General features: G+C 49.5%; 1 protein-coding gene across 6 annotated transcripts in view; it reads left to right on the top strand.

Annotated features, from left to right (window-relative positions):
* USP2 (ubiquitin specific peptidase 2) overlaps window positions 1-23,973 on the top strand; it is a 72,904-nt gene that overhangs the window by 16,432 nt on the left and 32,499 nt on the right. For 4 of the 6 annotated variants that reach the window (XM_088658025.1, XM_088658026.1, XM_088658024.1 and 1 more), the window contains one exon: window positions 8,544-9,301. In XM_088658025.1, coding sequence (XP_088514151.1) covers window positions 8,585-9,301 — 717 coding nt within the window. In that variant the 5' untranslated portion in view covers window positions 8,544-8,584. Of the gene's footprint in view, window positions 1-414; window positions 554-5,086; window positions 5,190-8,543; window positions 9,302-23,973 lie in introns of those variants that run through there. The other 2 variants (XM_088658027.1, XM_088658028.1) reach the window with 2 other exon arrangements.

Here is a 23,973-nt window from a genome sequence, read left to right as displayed (position 1 = left end):
CACTGACCCATTTCTTCTGAGGGGCTGGCTTCCACTGCCCAGCAGTACTCTCTGGAAGGGAATTTGCAAGCCCCAAAGCCATGCGGCTGGTTCGTCTCCCTGGAACGCATTTCCCTCCGCCGCCTGTTTCCCTGCTGCCTGGCTCCTAGCCATGGGCAGACGGCCAAGCCCAGAGTTTACGCTGGGCATCTTGAAAGGCCTTTGAAAAAGAGGGCTGTTTCCCCAGCAACCAGCGACTCAGCCCTGCGAGAGCTGTCCAACTCGAAAGTAAAAAAGGAAGGAGAAGTTGGGAGGGAGACGCCAACAGGCGGCTAGCCTTGGAGAAACGCCAGGGCAAACCGCAAGGACCCCCCCCCTCTGGCCTCCCCAAAGTTTCCTGCTTCCCCCGGGGGACGGTTGGCCCTTCTGGGCTCAAGGGGTGTAGCAGAACAGCACCTGCCCCTCAAGTTGACCAGACTATTCCCCCCCCCAAAAAAAAACACCTCTCAGCGCGTCAGTTTGGGACAACGACAGCGTCTTTCTCTTCCTCATTGGGGAGCCAAGCCCCACTAAGGTACGTAAGACTTGGGAAGTCTTTCTCCTCTGTGCAGCTGCAAGTTTTGGGCCATGGCTCCCACCTGTGGCTCTTAGTGGTGGGAGCCGATGAAGTCACCATTTAAAGCCCCGCTTGAGCACTTGCGCGCTTGACCCGTTGCAGACGGATGTTTTTATTTTTGTACACTTGCCGCTTTTATCCCTTTAGCTTCCAAAGGAAAGGACTCCTATCTGCTTGGACTTTATTCCCTTCAGCTCAAGAGAGCTTTGGTTGTAACCCTAGAGGCAGCTGCGCCGTCAGGGCAAGACTTCAGGGCGGAAGGATAGGACCCCGCTAAAAGGAATGAGAGGAGAGCTCCCCCCAACCCAGCCCCCCCCCAAAAAACTTCCACACTTTGTAATGAGTGAAGTAATCAGCATTGGCTGTGTACACAGCGTACTTTGAAAGAGCATTACCCCTATCTCCTAAACAAAAAAAATGAATGCTGACAACTTAAGTTTCCCCATCCCAGTACTACAGTTCCTAGCACTCACTATGGTTCCCAGGGAGCTGAAGTATAGGAATGTGCTATAAGTATGTTTATGGTGTGTACACAGCCTGTGTTGATTAATTCACTCACGTCAAAATGTGGAAAGCCAGCTTTGCCAATTATCATCTTAACAAAACCCCTTTGGGTAGTATTCAGCATGTCATATGCACTCAGAGTAGGCCTATTGAAATTAATGGACATGATTCATTTAAGTCCTTAAATTTTAATAGTTCTACTCTGAGTATGATTAATGTTGAATGCAACTCATTAAGTCCAGGATCTAAAATTACCTAATTGCACTGCTGCTGCTGTTTTTTTGTGACGTCTTTTGCAGGGCAGGGTTGAGAGGAGGCTTTTGGTTTCACTTTCTGAAAGGCACTCTGCACATGCTCTGGGATAACTTTGCCTCTTGCAGTGCTTCAGTTAAAAGCCATGTCCCAAACCAAAGCTGAATCAACTTATTATATTATTATTATTATTATTATTATTATTATTATTATTATTATTGAAATCTGTTAGGTCATCTGCCTAAAACCAAGCAGTATTGTGGAAAGTTGTGGGGTTTCGTGCAACCTAATCATCTCCCTGCTCTGCCACTTTATTCTGCTGTAGCTTATATCAATTTCTTTAAAATAAAAAAAAGTTTGCAAGCACAGCTGTGTTCCCCTGTACCAAAGCCTTATTCCTAATTTCTAAAGGTTGTGTTTTCTTCCCATTTTACACATGGGAAACTGAGAGTGAGCCACTAACTTGTTAATGGCTAACTTGTTTTATTGCAGGGCATGCATACGCTATGGGTATTATTTTATCTATTTATATAAATTTATATACCACCTTTTATTTTAAAAAAAAAACTCAGGGTGGATAATCATGCGTGTGAGAAATTTCAGGCACACACAATGCAGACCTGCAGCTCCCCAACTCGTACGCATGAACACAGCATGAAATACCTGCATCTGCAATTGCTACCACAATAGTTTAGACATAGTTTGCACAATAGTTCCCTCTCTGTGTAGGGCAGAGGTTTTCAACCTTTTTGAGTCCACGGCTCCCTTGACCAACAGCATTCTTTCTGCGGCACCCCTGTAGGACTCAGGAGCCCAGTTACGTCAGCCTTTGCCTGCAGAGCTGGCAGCCTCTCACCCTTTTTCGAACACCGACCCTTCTGGAGTGTTCCCTCAGCTTCCTCTCCTCTCTCCTTGGGAGTCATCCGGGCAGCCACAGCTGCCACCCTTGGTCTCTGAGCTTGCCCTCCCCCCCTGCCCCAGAGAGAGGTGCCTCCTCACACTGCCCCACAGGGGCCTGGGACTTGCCTGTCCATTCCCAACAGCAAGGGATGGCGGACTGGCTGGCTGGGCTCCCTTGCCCGCTTGCTAGCTTACTCTGAGGCCACCAGCTCCTGGCAACCAGAACCCCCGGCCAGCTCCAGAGGCGCCATTCGCCTGGGGAGCTTGTAGCCGGGGCTGCTGCAACAAACAGTTGTGCAAGTCTTTGGGAGGCAGAGACATGAGGGCATCGGAGGAGAGAGGGAAAGAAAGAGAGACAGAGGCCAGCGTTGTCTGCGGCAGCCCTGACCATCATTCAAGGCGCCCCAGAGTGCTACGGCACACTGGTTGGAAACCACTGGTATAGGGAATTGGCTGCAAGTGTTCCGGAAGATACTGGTGGATGATTGACTTACCCAAGGCCTCTCAGTGAGCAAGTGCCAGAGTTAGTACTTTGTGCAACAAGCAAACGCAGAAAAGGAAACTGTAGAAGCAATTAGCCACAAAACAACAGGTTGGTCTAATGATTCATGTGGAAATAGGAGCATTTCACACCCTGCCAGGCTCAGGACCCCACAGGTGTAGCCGATCTAGTTTTCTCCCTCCTGCACCAATCAAAGCCTTCATTTATTGAGATAGCAGCCAGGCTTGCCTTGCCCCTGGGTTCCAACAGCCCTCAAATACCAATCCCCTGCCCACTTTGCAGGTGAGGAGGGAGGAGAGGCGGGACTTTGACGCGAACAGCAGGCCCAGTGGAAAAACAGCTCCTTGGCTAGAACAGGGAAGGCTTTTCCCTTCCCCATTTGCATCAAACTGGAGTTGATCCGTGCGCCTGAATTATTGATGGAGAAGCTGCTTGTGTTGAGCTGAATGGAGTAGAGGGGGCTGGGCTGCTTGCAAGGCTCCTCTAACCCCCACCCTGCAGCTGAAAGGCAAGGCCAGGCTGCGGCAAGCACATTCCTTGCAGAAAGTCCCAGGTTCAATCATCCACTTTTTTTTTAAAAAAAAGGATCAAGTGATGGGAAAGACCTGCTGCCAGTCAGAGCATGAAATACTAGCTAGGCACACTTAGTGACCTGGCAGCGTAGGAGACGGTGTCTCCCTCTGTTCCAGCCACCCCACAACCCCACCTTCCAAACACCGCTTTGAGATTTTGAAAAGATTAAGCGGTTTGTCTGTGCTTTTAAAGCAAGGCATGGGCACAGATCAAGAACGTGGCACAGAGCTTCTGAACTCGCAGGTGGCGCCAGTGCTCGCTCGAGAGCTTTTGCTAAACATGAAGACAACTTTCCCCCACCCCGAAGCCTTTTTCAATCTGCAAGTCCGCAGAAAGCACTCTATACCTTTAAAGCACACTTGAGGCACATTCTTTCCCTCAAAGGATTCTGGGAACTGTAGTCTAGCCCTCACAGAGTTACAGTTCCCAGCAACCCTTCCCAAACTACAGGGCCCATAACTCTTTGAGCGAGGAAATGTGCTTTGAATGTGCTTTAAAGACATAGCTGTATACGCAGCCCTCGCCTGCTCTACCTTCTTCACGACAGGTCTTCAGATATGTGGGGAGCCGCTATCGTATCTCCCCTTAATCTTATCTTCAGATTAAATTTACCCTGCTCTTTATAGGACTTGGACCACACATCCAAACCATACGTTTAAAGCAGCCTTGAATTTAAAAATGCTTGAAATGGGATATAGGCAAACTTGGAGCATCTACTCAGAAGTAAATTTACTCACAGCTGGCCCCCATTTGCACTGCACATTTAAAACACTCTTGAACAGCCATGACTTCCCCCAAATATTTCTGGGAGCTGTAGTTTGTTAAGGGAAGCTTTTAAATGTTTGATGGATTTCTGTATTTTAGTGTTTTGTTGGAAGCCGCCCAGAGTGGCTGGGGGAACCCGGCCAGATGGGCGGGGTATAAATAATAAATTATTATTATTATTATTATTATTATTATTATTATTATTATTATTATTAAGGGTACCCCCCCCCACAGACTTACAATTCCCAGAGTGGTTTAGCAATCAATTCTCTTACTAGGGAACTCTGGGAATTGTAGCTCTGTGAGCAGAATAGGCACCTCCTAACAACTCTCAGCACCCTTAACAAACCACATTTCCCATAATTCTTTGGGAGAAGCCATGTCTTTATTATAATAGTGCTTTAAATGTATGGTGAAGATGTGGCCTGTGTATACAAGCACGCTGCTATCACACTTGCCTTTCTCCTTTGGACACGTCCCTCCCTGTCAATGTCCATCTTAGAATGGGATGCCCAGAGCTGGGCACAAGATGTTCTTGAACTACAACTCCCATCATCCTCAGCTACTGGGCCTGCTAGCTAGGAATGACGGGAGTTGTAGTCCAGTGTCTTCTAGTCACCTTAGCTTGAGAGAGACTGCCAGGAACAGCCTTTGTGATTCAGATGCATCGCCAGCAAGTGCAGTTGTGGGGGGGAAATGCATGCAGAGCAAAATAGTTCTGAATGACTCAGGCAAGTGAGTCTAGGCCACACGCTGACAGGATTAATAAAATCCCACTGAGTAATTTGCCAGTTTGGCCTGGGAGGGGGGGGAGGTGGCAGGGAAATAATTGCCCTAGATGTGACAATTGGTCAGGCCACGAGCAGGGCAGTCGTTGAGTCACTCCCCAAAGAAAATGGCCGTGCAGAGTCAGTCCCAACAATCATCCCACTGGAATGGAGGCATATTACATAAGGCTGCTAGTAACTATAACTTTTATTGTTTGGATTAAATAGAGCAAAGTGGAGTTTGAGATGGTTGAATAAGAGCAAGCACAACATCCACAATCCCTAACAGAGGGAGATGGCGGCAGCAGTTTGTGCACCAGAGAATTCCAAGGTTAGATTACTGCAATGCGCTCTGTGTGGGGCTTCCCTTGCGCTCGACCCAGAAGCTGCCGTTAGCTCAGAATGCTGCAGTGCAGTTTCCCTCTGGGGGCTGTTGGAGTCCAACTCCCATCAGTTCCAACTGCCTGGACCAATGGTCGGGGACAAAGGGAGCTGTGGCCCAAAGCCGCTGGCAGGTGCTAGGCTGTGGAAGGGCTGTGATCAGCTTGTGCCGGGTGGCAGGGAGAGTTCAGGTTTCAGCAGAGGCTGCTGGAACAAGGAAGCAAGAAGAGCAAGTGTAGCTTTTTCTGGGCAGCCTGAAAGCCAGCAGGCACTCGCATCTGCCTGCAAGGTTCAGCTGAGCACGGCGTGGGAAGATGGTGCTCGCGAGGTGGAGAGCAGAAGTGGGGAAAAGGGCTGTCAGAGGCCTGCTATTAGCAGAGCTAGAGATTTAATCTTAGGCCAGCATTGTGTTTCCTAGAAGCGACACCAGGGGGCGTGCTTCTGCATGAGCGAAGCAGTCTGGTTGGCCCTGGAAGGTAGTGGCAGCAGCCGCACACAACGCAACCTTTCAAGGGACCTGCACGGCGCACCTCGTGATTGCACATGATGGGTCAAGAGCAGGCAGCTGCGGGTCACCCTGGGTGATGAGGCGCTTGGGAAGAGGCATGAGGACTAGCGCTGCCAGGGAAAGCTTACCTGAAGGCGTCTGCAGGTGCGCTGCAGGTGTAGAGGCTCATGAAAGAACATGTCGTTCCCAGGGAGCTGTGTTTTGGAGGCAGTTCCCTTGGCAAGTGGCCATGCTTTTTTTATTTCCTGAGATAGGAAAGGCTGTGCCTTGAATAGCTGGGTGGCAGGCAGAAATTCCACAGGTGAAGCCCCCCCCCCCCATCTCCATGCAGTCATAGTATGTGGCCAGCCTGGCAAAAAAGTGTAAGATGTTGCCTTATACCTGGCCAGACCATGGACTCATCTAGTTTCTTATTATCTACACCAGTGTTTTTTTAGCCAGGGGTCCTCAGGGGTTGGTGGATTACAAAACCCATCATCCCCAGCAGCTTTGCCAATCGTGTGGGATGATGGGAGTTATAGTCCAACAACATTTGGGGCCCCAAGGTTGAAGAACACTGGTCTACACCAGCTGGCAGGGGCTCTCCAGAATTTCAGGTGGGGGACATTCCCAAACCTATCTGGAGATGTCATTAGGGATTGAATTGTGCAAGCCGTACTTTTTCCCTGTTGAAGTTTCTAAGGGATAGGAGAATTCCTCGTAGAATTGCCCCACTAATTCAGCTGTGTTAAAGGCACAACAGTGCCAGTGTGGCGTAATGGTTAAAGCGTTGGACTAGGACCTGGGAGTGCCGGGTTCGAATCCCCACTCGGCCATGAAGCCCACTGGGTGACCATCTCTTAGCCTAACCTACCTCACAGGGTTGTTGTGGGGAGGAAATGGAGAGGAGGAAAACCACCTTGAGATCCTTGGAAGATAAAGGTCGATCTGGTACAGACAACTCTGTATTATCTGATGTAGATCACAGAACTAAAGTTCCCAGCCCCCTTAACAAACTAGAGCACCCAGGATTCTTTGAGGGAAAGTCATTTGATTTAAATGTTCATTGGATGTGCTTTAAACATATAATGGTGTGCAGTGCTTGCTTCTTCTTTTTTAAGAATAAAAGGTGCTGCTACTGTGTGCCCTTGAGTATCACTCAGTAAAAAAAAAAACACCCGCTGATGGTGTTGATCTGCCAGAAATTCTAGTTTAGAAGAGAGTCCTCAATTATATGATCGGATTGCTGTTCTGTTGCAAAGATAGTCTTGGTCAGAAGAGGGCGCCGGTGGCCTTTATGTATGGCTGCAGGGTTTGCAAATGTAAACACACCTTGGCGAAGGAATCAAGTATTGAGTTTCTGTTTATGCCACCTGCTCCTGTTTTGGAGCTGGCTCCTTGGTGTTCTAACTCTGCAACACCTGCCTTTGATTCCCACCCACTGCCCCATTTGATGTCATTTTAGTTTCCCACAGGCACCTATGTGGTTTGCATTTTTTGAATCTGTACACACACACGCAGAGAGAGAGAGAGAGAGAGAGAGATAGCATTACTAATTCCTTGTTTAAAAATGAGTTTGTTTTATTTATTAAGAATATTAGAATGAGTTAAAGGGAAAGGAAAGGAAAAGATGGAGGAAAACAACAATAACAATATGGCAGCGAAATATAATTAAGGTTAAAGAACTATATAAAACATATGTAGATGGATGAACTTACTGTTTCCCTCAAATATACACTGATTCACGGGTCACTATGCTTTCAGTAAATGTGTTGCAAAGATCATTAAATTTATCCATACATAATCTTCGTCTGAAAGCGATCCATTCAATGGTTGCAAGTTGCCACGTCATCTATCCATTGAACAAAAGAGGTTGTATTTTTGTCCTTCCAATGTATCCATATCAATCTTTTGTAGGTGTAAGGGCATGTTGACCAATTATCGAGCCCCATATATTAGGTATATAATTAAAGATAATGTTATCTTCTGACATTCCCCCGTAATATGTGAAATCAACAGGTCAAGTTCCTCAAAACACATTTCAAACCAGCATTAAAGCACAGTTTGCCCTGACAATAGTGCAGTAGCCAACATCATCTGCACCTTAGTTTTCCAAAGCATGTCTCATGAAGGTCTTAGCCTGCCAGTGGAAGGATATTATTATTATTTATTGAATTTATATACTGCCCTATACCCAGAGGGCAAAGAGGGAGCCAGTCTAGCCTCTCTTGGGAGGGTCTTCCATGATCTGGGGGCAGCCACAGAAAAGGCTCTCTCATGTCACCACCAACTACGCTTCTGGTGTTGATGGGACCGAGAGAAGGCACCATAGCTGCCAAGTCTCCCGTTTTCCCCGGGAAACCCCCGTTTTTCCAGCTGTCCCCAGCCGAAAAAACGGATTTTTTTTGTTTTTCCCCAGTTTATTCTGGCGCGACGGCCATTTTGGAACTGGGTGCAGCATGCTCAGAAGCGACTTTTGATGCTGCTCTGCCCAGTTCCAAAATGGCTGCAGCGTGACTTCTGGTGCGGTGGCCATTTTGGAACTGGGCACAGCAGTATCAAAAGTCACTTCTGAGCATGCTCCGCCCAGTTCCAAAATGGCCACCGCACTACTTCCGGTATGCTACTTCCGGTCCGGTCCCTTATTTTTCAGAGAGGAACTTGGCAGGTATGGAAGGCACTCACCTGAGGATCTTCATACCTGGGCAGGTTCATATAGGGAGAGACGCTCTTGCAGGAAACCTGGGCCCAACCCTGATAATAGTAGTTGGCCGTCCTTAGCTTAACGGCTGCCATCATGTCCCCCTTTTTTTCCAGCCAATGCCACCAGCGCCGCCCCCAGTGCCCCATCCCGCAGGATGTCCCAGCTGTCTTCCACCTTGAAACGCTATGTCGACGCTCCCCGCTACTCGGACACCTCGTCGTACAGCAAGGCCTCCACCAGCTATGGGAACTATTCTCCCTACTCCTCCAACCTGTCCTCCTCCTACCCAGACAAGGAAAAGATCGGCCTCAAGCCCACCGCGCCCTCCAGCTACATTCGGACATCGGGCACCGCCGCATCCTCCTCCTCCTTGACCTACGACAGGCGGCTGCTCCAGCGCCCGGACTCCAGCACCAGGCTCAGCCCCAGCTACGGACGGATCCCGGTGAGAACCCCGGGCAGTGGGGGGCTGAGCGGAGGGGCCCCCAGCTACTCCTACGGCAACGGCCCTTCCACCAGCTACGGCGCCACGTTGGGCCGCAAGAAATCCAGCAGCCACTCGGACCTGGCGCGGGACATCACCTCCATGCACCTGTCGGACTCGTACCGCGCCGACCCACCCTCTGCCCGTGCCTCGTACATCGGCCGCAGTCGCCAGGACCTGTGCCCGCTGCAGGGATATTACCAGTCGGATTACGTCAAGGACTACCTGGAGTCCTGTGGGCGCAAGGGGGGGCGTTCCCCAGGCTCCGGCCTTCACGGCTCCACCCCAGAGGTCATCACGCCCACCCTGCGCCCCACCAGCCGCTCCTCGACTCAACCATGGGACCGGACAGACAGTCGGACGGACATCTTGGCCAAGGAGGCCCAGGTAGGGCTCTGCTCTGGCTTCGGGGATGGAAGTGGGGCAGGAAGGAGGCCTTGCATTGTGGGGGCGTGAAAAAGGGAGTTGGTGTTTTGCTGCGTGTGTTGTAGGGCACAGCCCCAGCCAGAACAAGGCCTGTGCAAGGCAAGGGGTTAGTTAGGAAGATAGGAAGCTACCGTTCCAGAAGTCCGTTCGACTTCTGAACACATTCGAAAACCAAGGCACGGTTTCCAATTGGCTGCAGGAGCTTTCTCCACTCAATTGGAAGCCACGGAAGCCGCGTCGGACGTTCTGCTTCTGAAAAACTTTTGCATACCAGAACACTCACTTCCGGGTTTGCTGCGTTTGGGAGCCAAAACGTTCAAGTCACAAGGCGTTTGAGAACCAAGGTATGACTGTATTGTGTCTACATGGGGGGGGGGGTGTTGTCCACACTTCTGCTCACCCTGTATCTAGAAAGCGCGGGTCTAAGCAGTTTTCCACTGTGCTTTCTAGGCCCGGGTTTGAGCAATTTTGCCTCCCCCCCCCACCTTTCTCCTCTGGCAAACCTGCTCTTTAGTGCTAAATGAGAAAAGCTCTGGTCTTTAAAATAATTACTAATTACTATTCTACAGCTCCTCTTAAAACTGCAGGTGGCTAGCAAACTCGGCCCTCCAGATGTTTTTGGACTACAATTCCCATCATCCCTGACCACTGGTCCTGTTAGCTAGGGGTGATGGGAGTTGTAGTCCCAAAACAGCTGGAGGGCCGAGTTTGGGGATGCCTGTCTTAGAAGAGGCATTCCCTCTGGGGTGAGAATGCTGCTCCCGAGGCAGGTGTGTGGGAACCACAACTCCCATCAGCCCCTGCTGGCATGGCCAGCAGCCAGGGATGGTGGGAGCTGTAGTTCAGCAACCTCTGGGGGGCAGAAGGCTTCCCCGTACCTGTTCTAAGGGTATCCTCCAGCCAGCCTAAGGTGTTGTTATTGGACTCCAGCTCTCATTTTTCCTGATTGTTGGCTCTGCTGACTGGGGATGGTTGGGAGCCCAACAACCTCCAGAAGGCACTGGGTTGGGGAAAGCTGCTTTTAACACTGGAACTTGCGGACATCCCCAAGAAGCTGAATGTTGGAAGGTTCAGGACAGGCAAAAGCAAGTGACTTCTTCACGCAGCGCATAGCTAATCCTAGATGGCTCTAAAAGAGGATGAGACGTATTCATTGAGAAGAGGGCTTATCAGTGGCTAGTAGGCACGGTGACTATGCTTTGCCTTTGCAGTCGGAGGCAGTAATGTTTCTGAATGCCAGTTGTTGGAAACCACAGGAGAGGGAGAGGACTCTTGTGTTTGGGTTCTGTTTGAGGGCTTCGCACGGAAATCTCTGGCTGATCAGTGTGAAAAAAGGATGCTGCACTGGATCGGCCCCTGGCCTGATCCAGCAGGACTTTTCTTAATTTCCTATGTTCATAAGGTGACGGCGCTTTGCTATGGCACAGCAGATTCAATTGATTGCCTAAGGTTCCTTTAATCTGGTGCCCCATCCTTCAGCGCTCTTCCAAATCCAGCACCAGTTTGCTCCGTTTTGCAGGCTTAAGTTTGCTTTAACGGTTGGCTGGATTTGCTTTGCTTTTCGGGCACAGAAGTTGCTCCTTGGCTTCAGCGAGTAAACACACCAAGCAGGAGTTTTTGTCAAGTGGAAGAGATCTGGTTCTTTTTGTTTGCTTTCCTTTCCAGGCTGTCTGTGTGTGGAATAACAGGTTTCTCTGGCTTAGCATACTGTGTGATATTTTTCTGCAGGGAGCAGGGAAGGGATGGGAGTTAGTTCCAGGTACCCACAGCCCTGTTCCCCCACTTCAGAATTACTGCTGGGCAGGGTGGGAGCATTCATGTTTTGGTCATTTTGAAACTCACTCAGAGCTCAGCGCTAGGTAAATCTTGGCTCACGTTCAGCAACTTCCCATGCACTTCTGGGTCTTTTCTGCACCTGGGAGAGGGGCAGGCCTCCGGGAAATGCAGTCATGTCACGGCGGCCTGGTTTTGTCATGCCAGGGTCAGGTCAAACGTGGCCAAACTTGAGTCACTTGTTCCCACAACCAGCCTTTGCCCCAGGCTCTCTGTGTTCCTGGATCAGGAACACCTGAGCAGCCGCAGTGAGAAATATTTCTGCAAGGAACAGTGTCCGGTCACCGACGTGCCCCTCATGTTTAGGGATGCCAGGGCCAAGGAGAAACCAACAACTGTCTGGAGGGAATGGAAAGTTCTGCCGGGCATGGATTTAACTCTCTGTGGTTTCTGTTCTCAAAACGGCAGGCTTAAGCAAAGGGTGTTCAGGTTTGGTTCTTGTAATGCGACATATAATGTGCATTGGCCAGAATGTTCATTTGCGTGACAAATGCCTTTCCTTCACACTTCTTGTTCACGTTGACGGGCCGGACTTTCTCAGAAGTCAGAGGAGGTGGGCTCCAAGGCCAAGCCATGTTAGATATATAAGCTAGGCACCAAATGCCTCCTTAAAAAGAGGGTTACAGCCACCAGAATGGAACACCTAGTAGCTATTTTGGAGGCAGGCAGCTCAAAAGTCGATTTTTTTCAATATGACTTTTTGGTTCCTGAAATTCATTCTGATTGTGCAGATAAATTGCAATGGGTAGAATTCTATAGGATGTGCTGCTGGTGTGTGCAGAAAAAAAAAGTCTGTCCGGGGATCCCCAGACATGTGCCTATAGATGGTGGAGACGTCAGGTGCCATCCTGTCACCCGGGCATGTTCACTTGGTCACAAGTGGCCAATAGCCAGGTGCAAAATGCAGCTGACAAATTGCAAGGGCTGGTTCCAAGGTAAAACAAGCTTCCCGTGTGAGGACGGTGAACCCGTGGCTCTTGCTGGACTACAGCTGCCATCTTGCTGGTTGTGGCTGGTGGGAGCTGGAGTCCAAATGAAAGATAGGACTCTGCCGCGAGATAATCTTGTTCAACATGGTTTGGATTGCTATGACTTGGTGTGATTCTCCAGGCTTTCTTGCTGGTTGTGGCTGGTGGGAGCTGGAGTCCAAATGAAACATAGGACTGTGCCGCGAGATAATCTCGTTCAGCATGGTTTGGATCATAGCTGCCAAGTCTCCCGTTTTCCCCGGGAAATCCCCGTTTTTCCAGCTGTTCCTAGCTGAAAAAACGGATTTTTTTGGTTTCCCCCGGTTTATTCTGCCGCGACGGCCATTTTGGAACTGGGCGGAGCATGCTCAGAAGCGACTTTTGATGCTGCTCTGCCCAGTTCCAAATGGCTGCAGCGCTACTTCCGGTCTACTATTTCTGGCCCGGACCCTTATTTCTCTGACAGCAACTTGGCAGGTATGGTTTGGATTGCTATGACTTGGTGTGATTCTCCAGACTTTTAGACAGGGTGTCTTCCCTCTTAAATGGAGATGGCACTGGGGATTGAACTAGCGGCCTGCCCTGCCATTCCTCCCCAACACGCAGACTAATCTCTGTTGCAGGAATGTTAAAGCGCAGCTTTTATTTTATTTATTGGATTTATATACCGACCTATACCCGGAGGTCTCAGGGCAGTTCACAGAAAAAACATCTCAATATATAAAATCAAAACAAGAACAATAACCCAATAACAACCCCCCCCCAAAAAAAGAGCCACACTTTAAAAGGGTATAGGATGTCCATCAAGTCCTGGTTAAAAAGGAGCGTTTTTGCCTGGCGCCGAAAGGTGTATAATGAAGGTGCCAGGCGAACTTCCCTGGAGAGAGCATTCCACAGACGGAGAGCCACTGCAGAGTATTATTTTGCTTCATTCCTCCTATCCTACAGCGACTTGCACCGCGAAAGCTAAATAAACGTATCTGTGTGTATCGCATGACACACGCAAACATGAATTCTAGAGCACAATACTCCCAAGGTAGCTAAGTGCAACGAGATACTACAGCGCACGATGATATTGACATAGTTACCGTGGTTAGTTATTAACTATAAATGGATAATACACCAGTTGCGCCTAAGAGGGCAAGTTCTGGGGGTTGCTCCCTTTGTCCCATCAGCACCCTGCTACCAAGACTCCTAGATCCTTTTCACATGAGAGCAGTACATGTGAAAAGGATCTAGGAGTCTTGGTAGACCACAAACTTGACATGAGTCAGCAGTGTGATGCAGCAGCTAAAAAAGCCAATGCAATTCTGGGCTGCATCAATAGGAGTATAGCATCTAGATCTAGGGAAGTAATAGTACCACTGTATTCTGCTCTGGTCAGACCTCACCTGGAGTACTGTGTCCAGTTCTGGGCACCACAGTTCAAGAAGGATACTGACAAGCTGGAACGTGTCCAGAAGAGGGCAACCAAAATGGTCAAAGGCCTGGAAACGATGCCTTATGAGGAACGGCTTAGGGATCTGGGTATGTTTAGCCTGGAGAAGAGAAGGTTAAGGGGTGATATGATAGCCATGTTCAAATATATGAAAGGATGTCATATGGAGGAGGGAGAAAGATTTTTTTCTGCTGCTCCAGAGAAGCGGACACGGAGCAATGGATTCAAACTTCAAGAAAGAAGATTCCACCTAAACATTAGGAAGAACTTCCTGACAGCAAGAGCTGTTCGGCAGTGGAATTTGCTACCAAGGAGTGTGGTGGAGTCTCCTCCTTTGGAGGTCTTTAAGCAGAGGCTTGACAGGCATATGTCAATAATGCTTTGATGGTGTTTCCTGCTCGGCAGGGGGTTGGACTGGATGTCCCTTGTGGTCTCTTCCAACTCTATGATTCTAATGTGCCGTGTGTGAGAGCTTCCTAAAAGCAGAGAGAAAGAAAAAAGGTGAGGTGTCCTGCCTAGGAAACACATCCTGGGGCACAAGCCCTAGGCATGGAGCCCTGCCTCAGATTAGGACCCCTCAATGCCAAGATTCTCAGGCCTTCTTGCCCTTGGGACTGAGTCTCCTTGGAGGACCACTTCCTCCCAGTCCTGGCAGCGAACGGGTGATCTGGCAACAGAGCTCAGAGCCTGTGTAATTAAGTCTCCCTGTCAATCTCTCCCTCCCTGCCTGGCACTCGTCTCCTGAGTTTATGTAACAGGTATAATTGTTTAATGCTCGCTTGAGAACACACACAAACTCTTGCTATGTCAATAGGCCCCCGTGGAGCAGATTAGAGAAGGTTTGGGGTGGGGCCCGCCTGGAGGTGCTCCCCAGAGTGTGCCGCGGACTGAGACAGCTGTCTCAGCACATGGTGTGTGTGCACATGTGATATATGCACACAGGAGCCTCAAGGGTGTGCTTCCCTGGTTCTTCCTCTGCGCATGATAGAGCAATGTGCAATTAGTTCGCCTTGAGGGATGCAACGCGCACAGGATGTTTGGCGCATGAGCTCACACCCGCAGCACACCGTCAGAGCACTTTTGTGCCGCTTTTAAATATGTGTGGCTTCCCACTAAAGAATGCACAGCAGAGGACCCCAAATAGTCACGCTGTTCAGTTCCCAATTTATTTCCCCGTCCGTAGCATAGCTGTCAACCCTCCCTTTTTTTGCGGGAAACTCCCTTTATTCCAAGCCACAGCTGTCAGCCTTCCCTTTTATTGCAGGAAATTCCCTTATTCCAGTGCCGTTTCCCCCTGCTATCCAGGATTGTTAGATATACCGTAGACTGTCCCCGGGACAGGTGAGGCTGCTGCTGATCCCTTATTTTCAAATCTGAAAATTGAAGCAGGCCCTTTGAAGCAGACCTTCACCAGCTTCAGGCCCACATTTTCAGTTTTGAATGGCATACCCCAGTCATGTGAGAGTGATGGCTGAGGGTGCTGCTGAGCATGCACAGAGTGAATTCCGTTCTCGCCTAAGATACTGCAACTGGTCTCCACGTGTTTAAGATTGGAGGGCAGGACTTCCATATTGTGCTTTTGAGAGCCTGTCATGTGCTCACCCCCTTTTCACATATAATCCATGCGACGGTCACCTCCAGGCTTGATTATTGTAACTCGCTCTATGCGGGGCTGCCCTTGAAGCTGACCCAGAAACTCCAGCGGGTGCAGAATGCCGCGGCGAGGCTCCTTACAGGGTCCCGGCCACGGGATCACATGCATCCAGTGCTTTACCGGCTGCACTGGCTCCCGGTGGAGTACAGGATCAGGTTTAAGGTGCTGGTTTTTACCTTTAAAGCCCTATGCGGCTTGGGACCCTCATACCTACGGGACCGCCTCTCCTGGTATGCCCCGCGGAGGACTTTAAGGTCCACAAACAACAATATTCTGAAGATCCCGAGCCATAAGGTGGCAAGATTGGCCTCTACTAGGGCCAGGGCCTTTTCAGTATTGGCCCCAACTTGGTGGAACGCTCTTTCACAGGAGACCAGGGCCCTGCGGGATTTGTCATCTTTCCGTAGGGCCTGCAAGACAGAGCTGTTCCGCCTGGCCTTTGGGTTGGACTTAGTCTGACCCCTGTGTTTTCTTCCCTCATGGCTTGGATTTATGGACGACTTAAAATGAGGCTGCATTTTAAATTTTAATATTGTATTTTAATCTGTATTTTAATTATTGGTTTTTATGTTTTATTGTAATTTTATTGGTGTGAGCCGCCCTGAGCCCGGTTTTGACTGGGGAGGGTGGGGTATAAATAAAAATTTATTATCATTATTATTATTATAAATATTTTTGATAGGGAAGGACAATTGAGAAAAATTAGGGGGTCATATAACAATAGTAATAATAATAATAATAATAATAATAATAATAATAATAATAATAGCATCAGTGGGACAGTCCAGCTAATCTAAGTACAGTGGTACCTCGGATTACAAATTTAATTCATTCCGTAGGTCCATTCTTAGCCTGAAACCGTTCTTAACCTGAGGTACCACTTTAGCTAATGGGGCCTGCTGCGCCGCTGCCACACAATTTCTGTTCTCATCCTGGGGCAACTATTTCCTGGTTAGGGGAGTCTGTAAGCAAAACCTCCACAAAGAATGTTGTTTCTGTGGTTTGGAATCTCTGTGGAGAGATTTAAAAACATATTTCATAAGCTTGTTTCCTGGTTAAGTTTCCAAGTGAAGTAAGACAAACAAAAGCATTTCGGCAAACTCTCCATCCTTCTATTTGTGCGATGCAGTTTTGTGTGCGAAAACAAAGCCCCAAAACAATGTTGTTTTCTATGGTTTGGAATCTCTGTGGACAGAGGCTGTCTATCAGAGTAATACTTGCGGAGGGGCGTGGCGACGCATGCCCTTTTTGTGAGCTTTTCAGGGGCATCAGACTGTGGGAAGCAAGATGTTGGGCAAAGATGGATCTTTGCTGCCGACCCTGGCAAATTCAGAGCTAAGGAGGTACAGCAGTGATGCCCAGATTGGCGTTGGAAGGAGTGCTTGGGGGCAATGCTATTTTTCTAGAAAAAAAACAGGTGCTGGAACTCACCCTTGCTCTCTTATAATGGCAGTGGCGCCCGCTTGAGAGGGGCCAGAACTGAGTTCTGGTGAGTTCCAGCTGGGAAAAAACACACACCATGGCTTGGGAACAGAAAGAGGTTTCTGCTGCTCCTCCTCCTCCTCCATCACCACTCCTTTTGTGATTCAGGATTCAGCTGTGTTTGACTAGCACCCAGAGCTGGCAGCTTAGAGGAAGGAGGAGGATCCTGGCTGGGTGGAAGCAGGAAGAGTTGGCTGCAAGAGCTCAGTTGCCACGGCTGGTACATTCAGTGCTCCGCCGCCACCAACTGTTTGTGAACACAGCAGAGATGACATAACCAGGCATGGGCAATGCCAAGGATGGCAGATCCAGCTGGCGTGCCGCTTGCTGGGATCAACAAAGGTGCCCTGCCAGTCTTGCAGCACTTGCTTTTGTCCCTCCTCCATGGCCCAGCCCCTTGTTCCTGTCCACAGAGTAGCTGAAGGTTGCCATTCTAAAAGGTAGCATAGACACTCATGGGGGACAGTGGGGGGTGCCTGCTTCATCGTAAGGCAAACCAGAGTTTGTCCTCCAAAACCTGTTTTCTCCAGTGTTGAGGTTATCAAAAGAGTCAGTGGGTATATTTCTGAGCACGCGTGGAGCGCCACTCCCTCGCCGCTGGGCAGCAATCAGCTGCCACTTATTTGGGGCGAAGGATATGTAAGCGAGAGGGCATAACCAGGACCCGAATGTGTGCTGTGGTTCTGAGCAGACACAGAAACTGGCATCAAGTAATTGAGAGAAAACTTCAGCGTTGTAAAAAGCAACTTTCTGGTCCTCAAGATGGAAAATGTATGCTAGGAACTGTGTGGTCCAGGCTAGGTGCAATCTTAGAAGCTCTTCAGCGCCGCTGGTTTTGGTGGGGAAAGCCACTCAGGACATGCTCAGGAGCTCCATTGCAATGCAGGTGGATGCAGGGTATACAAAAATGTCTCGAGAGCTAAGCCCTAGGGAACTATTTGTTCAGATTAAGCCCTTCAGCAGACAGCGTTGCAAGGAGGGCCTGTTTGTTTGCTTGGCTGTTGCCGGTCACTTCCATAACTCAGGGAAGTTTTCCATGTTTGCAGTAAACTCAGCTAGACTAGAAACAGGGGTGGCAGAGAGCACGTAACATTCTGGGAGACGCCTGCTTTGCAAAGGTTCACGTGCTTGTTTGCATGCATGCATTGCCTTCTTGAACTCTCTCACACCACAGCAGGTAACTTTCCACTTCAGCCTGAGCTGGGCAGGTGGGCTGCATGGTGATTTACTGCTGGTTAGACCCAGCGCTTCACGGCTGGGCACACTGAGTTGGTGGAATCCAGAGGTAGGATGGCAGAGTGGGCTGTACCACTTCATGGTAGAGGTGTCAAGCCAGCGGAGGGTACCATTTTTTCAATCAGATTGGGTAAAATGAATGAGGTAGAATAACATCGTTTATGCTAATTAATCACATAAACGACGTTCGGTACATAATTTCGCCAAACAGCAGGCAGTGAGACAAATAACGTAGCTTTGGTTTGGAAGGTAAAACCGTGTTGTGTGCGACAAAGGCAGGGCAGAACAGGGAACGATACTTAGAATTATAGAATCGTAGAGTTAGAAGTGGAACCCCAAGAGTCAATGTTGTCCAATCCCCTGAAATGCAGGAATCTTCTTCCATTGTTAGTCCTGCATGGGCAGAGCACGCAGCACTTCTCAAGCAATGTGTATCTGAAGTGTTTCATTCAAGAGGCTTGTAGCCTCTAGTCCAGAAGCAGCCATTGCTCGTGGTTCGGGTGGCCCCTCTAGTTCTGCCAACTTAACGCCTCTCTGCCCACATCCCAATCTGTAGCCATGCCCCTCCCCGCCTTTGAAGATGCAGGTATGAAGTAATAGCAAAGGTGAAAGTACCTCTGAGCATGTGCAGAGTGCCTTTCCTCTCACTACTGGGGAAAAATGCAACCTGGATCCCGTCACATAAAATTAAGGGGCAGGTGGTCTTTCCAGAGACTGGTGGCAGGACTCTAAGCCAAATCTGAACCCTGGCAAAATCTCTGTCGCTAACCACCCACCAAATGCCAGCGCTGTTCCTCTTCTTCACACCCCACACCCCATGCCAGCACTCTGAGAACAACCCAAAATTATTATTATTTAATGTGTGTGTGTGTGTGTAGAATTTTGAAGCTCACCGCTTATTCTAGCCTTCCTAAAGCTAGAGTTTTGGACTACAGCTCACATCAGCCCCAGCCAGCACTGTAACAGTTGGTGGTATGAAATGTCACAGAATATCAGCTGGGAGCTGCAGGAGATGGATCAATTGCAAGCAAAGCAGGATGCCTGCCCTGGAACTTTTGCAGCTGCAAGCAGTGATGAAAGCACAAACAATCACAAATAAAAAGGAACCAGAATGTCCTGGGATGGTGAAAGATTCCCTCCACTGGCTTTTGAATATTTCCGTTTCAATAAATACCAGTTTGGGGTCTAATCCTCCAAATCAGTCTGTTTTTTGCAGACATATCTTCTTTAAGGAGGTGGCTATTCTTTAGGGGGGCAGGGAGCTCCTCTGCCCTCTCCCCTCCCTAAATCCCCCCTCTCTCCTTCACTCAGAAATTCTTGCCTCTGCCTCCCTCCCTCTCTACTCCTCCTTCTGCTGGCCGTCAGCACCATCTGACTCTGTCTGGGACAGACACCAAGAAGGCCAGCAAAGCAGCTGGGGTGCTCCTGAGGGTCCCTGTGCAAGAGGTTGTCCCTTTCACCCGTGCACAGCCTCGAGACGGAAGCAGGCACAAGAGTATGAGACAGTGTGGATAACAGGGGATTTTGTCTGCCCCAATATCCCTCTGACTTTGTATGCCTATTCACTAGGATTGGAGGCAATCAGTTACGTGCCGTTTGAGAACTGAAAGCAACCCAAGCTAGCAGCGGATATCAGTCACGTTCTCCAGATTGATTTCCATTGTGGACACGGGATGAATAAGCAAACATCGGTCATTTCCACTCGAACATTTCTGTTTGGGTCGGAATTCTCTGTCATCCCTTCCCACCTATATGAGAGCCTGGCATGCAACCTAAGAATGAGCACAGCAGAATCCCAGATGATGGGAGGAAAACCCAATGCATTCTTCCCTAGCATGATGGGCCTACCAGAAAAAAGAAGGTAAAGGGGCCCCTGACCATCAGGTCCAGTCGTGTCCGACTCTGGGGTTGCATCTCGCTCTATAGGCCAAGGGAGCCGGCATTTGTCCGCAGACAGCTTCCGGGTCATGTGGCCAGCATGACAAAGCTGCTTCTGGCGAACCAGAGCAGCGCATGGAAATGCCGTTTACCTTCCCACCAGAGCGGTTCCTATTTATCTACTTGCACCTTGATGTGCTTTCGAACTGCTAGGTGGGCAGGAGCTGGGACCGAGCAATGGGAGCTCACCCCGTTGCAGGGATTCGAACCGCCGACCTTCTGATCAGCAAGCCCTAGACTCTGTGGTTTAACCCACAGAGCCACCTGGGTCCCGGGCCTACCAGAACCTTCATGCAAATATAGCCACAGATTTAGAGGCTGATGAGGTGGAGGACGACATGCATTGTCTTGAAGAAGCCTCGTCTTCGAAACGTGCTGGGATACATGGGGGACGTGCGGCCCTGTAGGTGTTGCTCTGGCCACTGGGCATGCTGGCTGGAGGAGTTGGAGTCCAGCTCCCAACAAGTAGAGGGCCACATGTTCCTTGCCCCTGCCCTAATAGATACAGGTGTGTTCAGGGGTAGCATGTCACATTTTGCCACCTTAGGCGAAACAGGAAATTGCTGCCTTTCGTGTGTACCACCCCTTGCTGCTGCCACTGAAACCACTTCCTAGGGTCGCATGGCTGCAGCTTCTGGCTTCTGGTGAGATTTCGCAAGGCCTCTGTGCGATCTCGCAGGGCTCTCACAAGATCTCGCTGGAACCCGGAAGCCGCCACAGCCACATCTCCTTGCTTCCTCGGCAGCAGCAGTGGCCGGGCACCAGCAGAGACGATCCTTGGACTCCACCACATGAGGCAGCTGCCTCAGTCTGCCTCATGGACAGGCCCTGGGTTTGTGCCTCTGTGGGACACGAGGTTCAAGAACAGATGCTGCTTTTGGATGATGCTATTGTTATAAAAAGGACCCTATTCCCCCACTTTTCACCCCAGAAGCAGTCACACCCATCTCTACACACATCCTGTAAATTCCATCTTCATATGGTGCAGAGTGAGTTTATGAATGACTTCCCCACCCTGCTGTCCTGCAGGTGTTATTGGACTACAACTCCCATCATCCCCTAACCATTGGCCATGCTAGCTGGGGCTTGTGGGAGATGGAAGTCAGAGCCAGATGGAGTTCTTCCTAAGCTCTTGCATCATCTCTTTCAAGTATCCTTGGGGGGCATACCTGCCAAGTTGCTGTCAGAGAAATAAGGGACCGGGCCGAAAATAGCAGACCAGAAGTAGCGCTGCCGCCATTTTGGAACTGGGTGGAGCATGCTCAGAAGCGACTTTTGATGCTGCTCTGCCCAGTTCCAAAATGGCTGCAGTGCAACTTCTGGTGCGACGGCCATTTTGGAACTGGGCAGAGCAGCATCAAAAGTCGCTTCTGAGCATGCTCCACCCAGTTCCAAAATGGCCACCGCGCCAGAATAAACCGGGGAAAAACAAAAAAAAATCCGTTTTTTCAGCTAGGAACAGCTGGAAAAACGGGGATTTCCCGGGGAAAACGGGAGACTTGACAGCTATGGGGGGGGTGAATAATTTTTAGCCAGTCATGTGCCACATCCGGTGGTTGTAGTAACCTGGCAGTGTGAACGCACTGCAAATCCCATGTGACTGGTGTGACCCTCAGCGCTGTCAGTTTAATGGCACGGAACACAGCCCTGGCCACACACTCCCATAAAACACACACATGCTCTTTGGGGATTTGCATTGCAACATAACCAATCCATTTCTATAACTGTTCTTATTTTGCTGCCTGACTCCGGAAAAAAAAAGACCAGCAAATAGCAGCAGGGTTCATTAAGCTCCCCTCTCTGTAACCCCAGGGCATGCCTGTATTCAGTTACCAAATAGCTCAACCAAGAAGCATGCAGAGGGCATTTGGACTGGGCTGCCCATAACCCCAAGTGACCCAGAAGAATTGCCTTGCAGAGCTGCTCCTATATTAAGCCACCCCAGGGAGGGAGGGAGGGAGGGAGGGAGGCTGGGACTTTGCCATCTTGGGGTGGGGCAGAACGAGAGGCACTTGTTGGCAGGAGGCTCCGCAGCTGAAAACAGGACCACTTTTGAAGCAGAGCAAACCTTTCCAGTGTTAGCCTAGGCTTGTTTCTTGCATCTGATCTGAGCTGGGGGGGGGGGATGTTGCCATTTTGCTCTCCCACCCATGGGTTGCCCACTGTTCTTGTAAGGCAAGGGCGGGCAGCCTCAGACCCAGGGGCAAGTGGCCCCTGAAAGGATGCTCAGAAAGGAATGTGGCCCTCGGGTTGGAAAAAGTTCCCCACCCCTGTCGGAAACAGAGCTGGGTTTAACCGTGGCCCCAAATGTCAAGGTCCTTCTTCATTCGACGAAGTCACTGAGCCCATTGACAGGTCAGGTATTCCAATATTTCCACACTCCAGGTTTTTTTAGACAACAGTTCCCATCAGCCTTGGGGCTGGGGCTGATGGGAGTTGTAGTCCAAAGCATCTAGGGGGCACCAAGTGAGGGAAGGCTGGTGTAGATAATTGAAACAATACTGTTTAGAAAAATAGATAAAACCACTGGAAAAGCTAAAACTGACAGCACAAGCAGAAGACTAAAGTCAGTAAGCCAGCCGACCATAAAAACGGATAGATCCAAATGGGGCCCAAATTGAGTTTAAAGGCCTTGGTAAATAAGTAGGGCTTAGCTTGTCACACGGTCTTGTCTCCAAAGCTTTTCTTCAACCCACTATTGCTCTGCTGCACCTCCAAGACCTCAGCCCCTCTCATACCCTGCCCTCTTTCTTCTCTGCACCACTGCTACCAAGTACTGTATACACACCGCTCAGCCAATTGGGGCCGATGTGTGCAGGGTGTGTTCATCACTTTGGTGATCAGCAAATTTGCCAATTTCACATTCCAGACTTAAATTCCAACCTTAAGTTCCGTTCTCCATGTTTCCACATCAGTTTGCAATTTTATTTTATTTTTTTAACCCCCATGAGAACTTGCTAGCAGCTCCCATTTCTCCTAACGTGCACATGCTGGTGCACTATTTTTGCCTTTTGCACACATCTGTGCAAAGCAGTGTCCTCTGATAAGAGTGCATTTTTGTACGCCGTTTCCCCTAACATAAGCATTTTTATGCACACACTTTATCCTAACATACACACCTTTTTGTATACGTTACTTGGCTGGGGAGCAAGCACTGCGAAATTCAGAAAAGTGTGAATTTCTAAGGATGGCTGTGTGTCACTTCACGCATGGTGTGGGGAAATAGGAATTAGATACTCCATCCTGACTTGCAACATCAAGTGATGACCTGCCATATGGGAACAAGATCCATCACAGGTCCTACACCACTGTTTCGATCTCATTTTGGTTCAGGACCAAACTAGATGTTTGCTGAAGTTGTAGCATGCAGCTACATAACTTGTAGTGGGGTTTTTTCCTTCCTTCCTTCCTATTTATGGCTCTGAATGCCAATATCTGGGAATGACAAGTGGAGATAGATCTCAGTTCCCACTTGCAAGATTCCGAGAGGCAAGTGGCTATTGTGAGAGCACAGTACTGGAGTAGATGGGTCTATACAATATACAATATCATAGGTAAAGGTAAAGGGGCCCCTGACCATCAGGTCCAGTCGTGTCCGACTCGGGTTGCGGCGCTCATCTCGCTCTATAGGCCAAGGGAGCCAGCGTTTGTCCGCAGACAGATTCCGGGTCACGTGGCCAGCATGACAAAGCTGCTTCTGGAGAACCAGAGCAGCACACAGAAACGCCGTTTACCTTCCCGCTGGAGCGGTCCCTATTTATCTACTTGCACTTTGATGTGCTTTCGAACTGCTAGGTGGGCAGGAGCTGAGACCGAGCAACGGGAGCTCACCCCGTTGCAGGGATTCAAACCCCCGATCTTCTGATCAGCAAGCCCTAGACTCTGTGGTTTAACCCACAGCGCCACCTGGGTCCCTTACAATATCATACAAACCATTAAATAATCTTGATGCAAATAACATTAGAATTGCATTCCTAAGTGAGAGGGGAGGAGATCCTTGTTTTTTTGCTGGCATCCGTCAGTCTCGGGAGACGATGGAGGAGTGTGCCTTTGGGAGTGAGGTCAAGCTGTTGGACGGTTACAG

Source organism: Zootoca vivipara, chromosome 14 (genome assembly GCF_965207765.1).
Source record: "Zootoca vivipara chromosome 14, rZooViv2.hap1.1, whole genome shotgun sequence".
NCBI lineage: Eukaryota > Metazoa > Chordata > Lepidosauria > Squamata > Lacertidae > Zootoca > Zootoca vivipara.
Note: the sequence above shows the minus strand (reverse complement) of the source record. Positions and strands in the feature narration are given on the sequence as shown.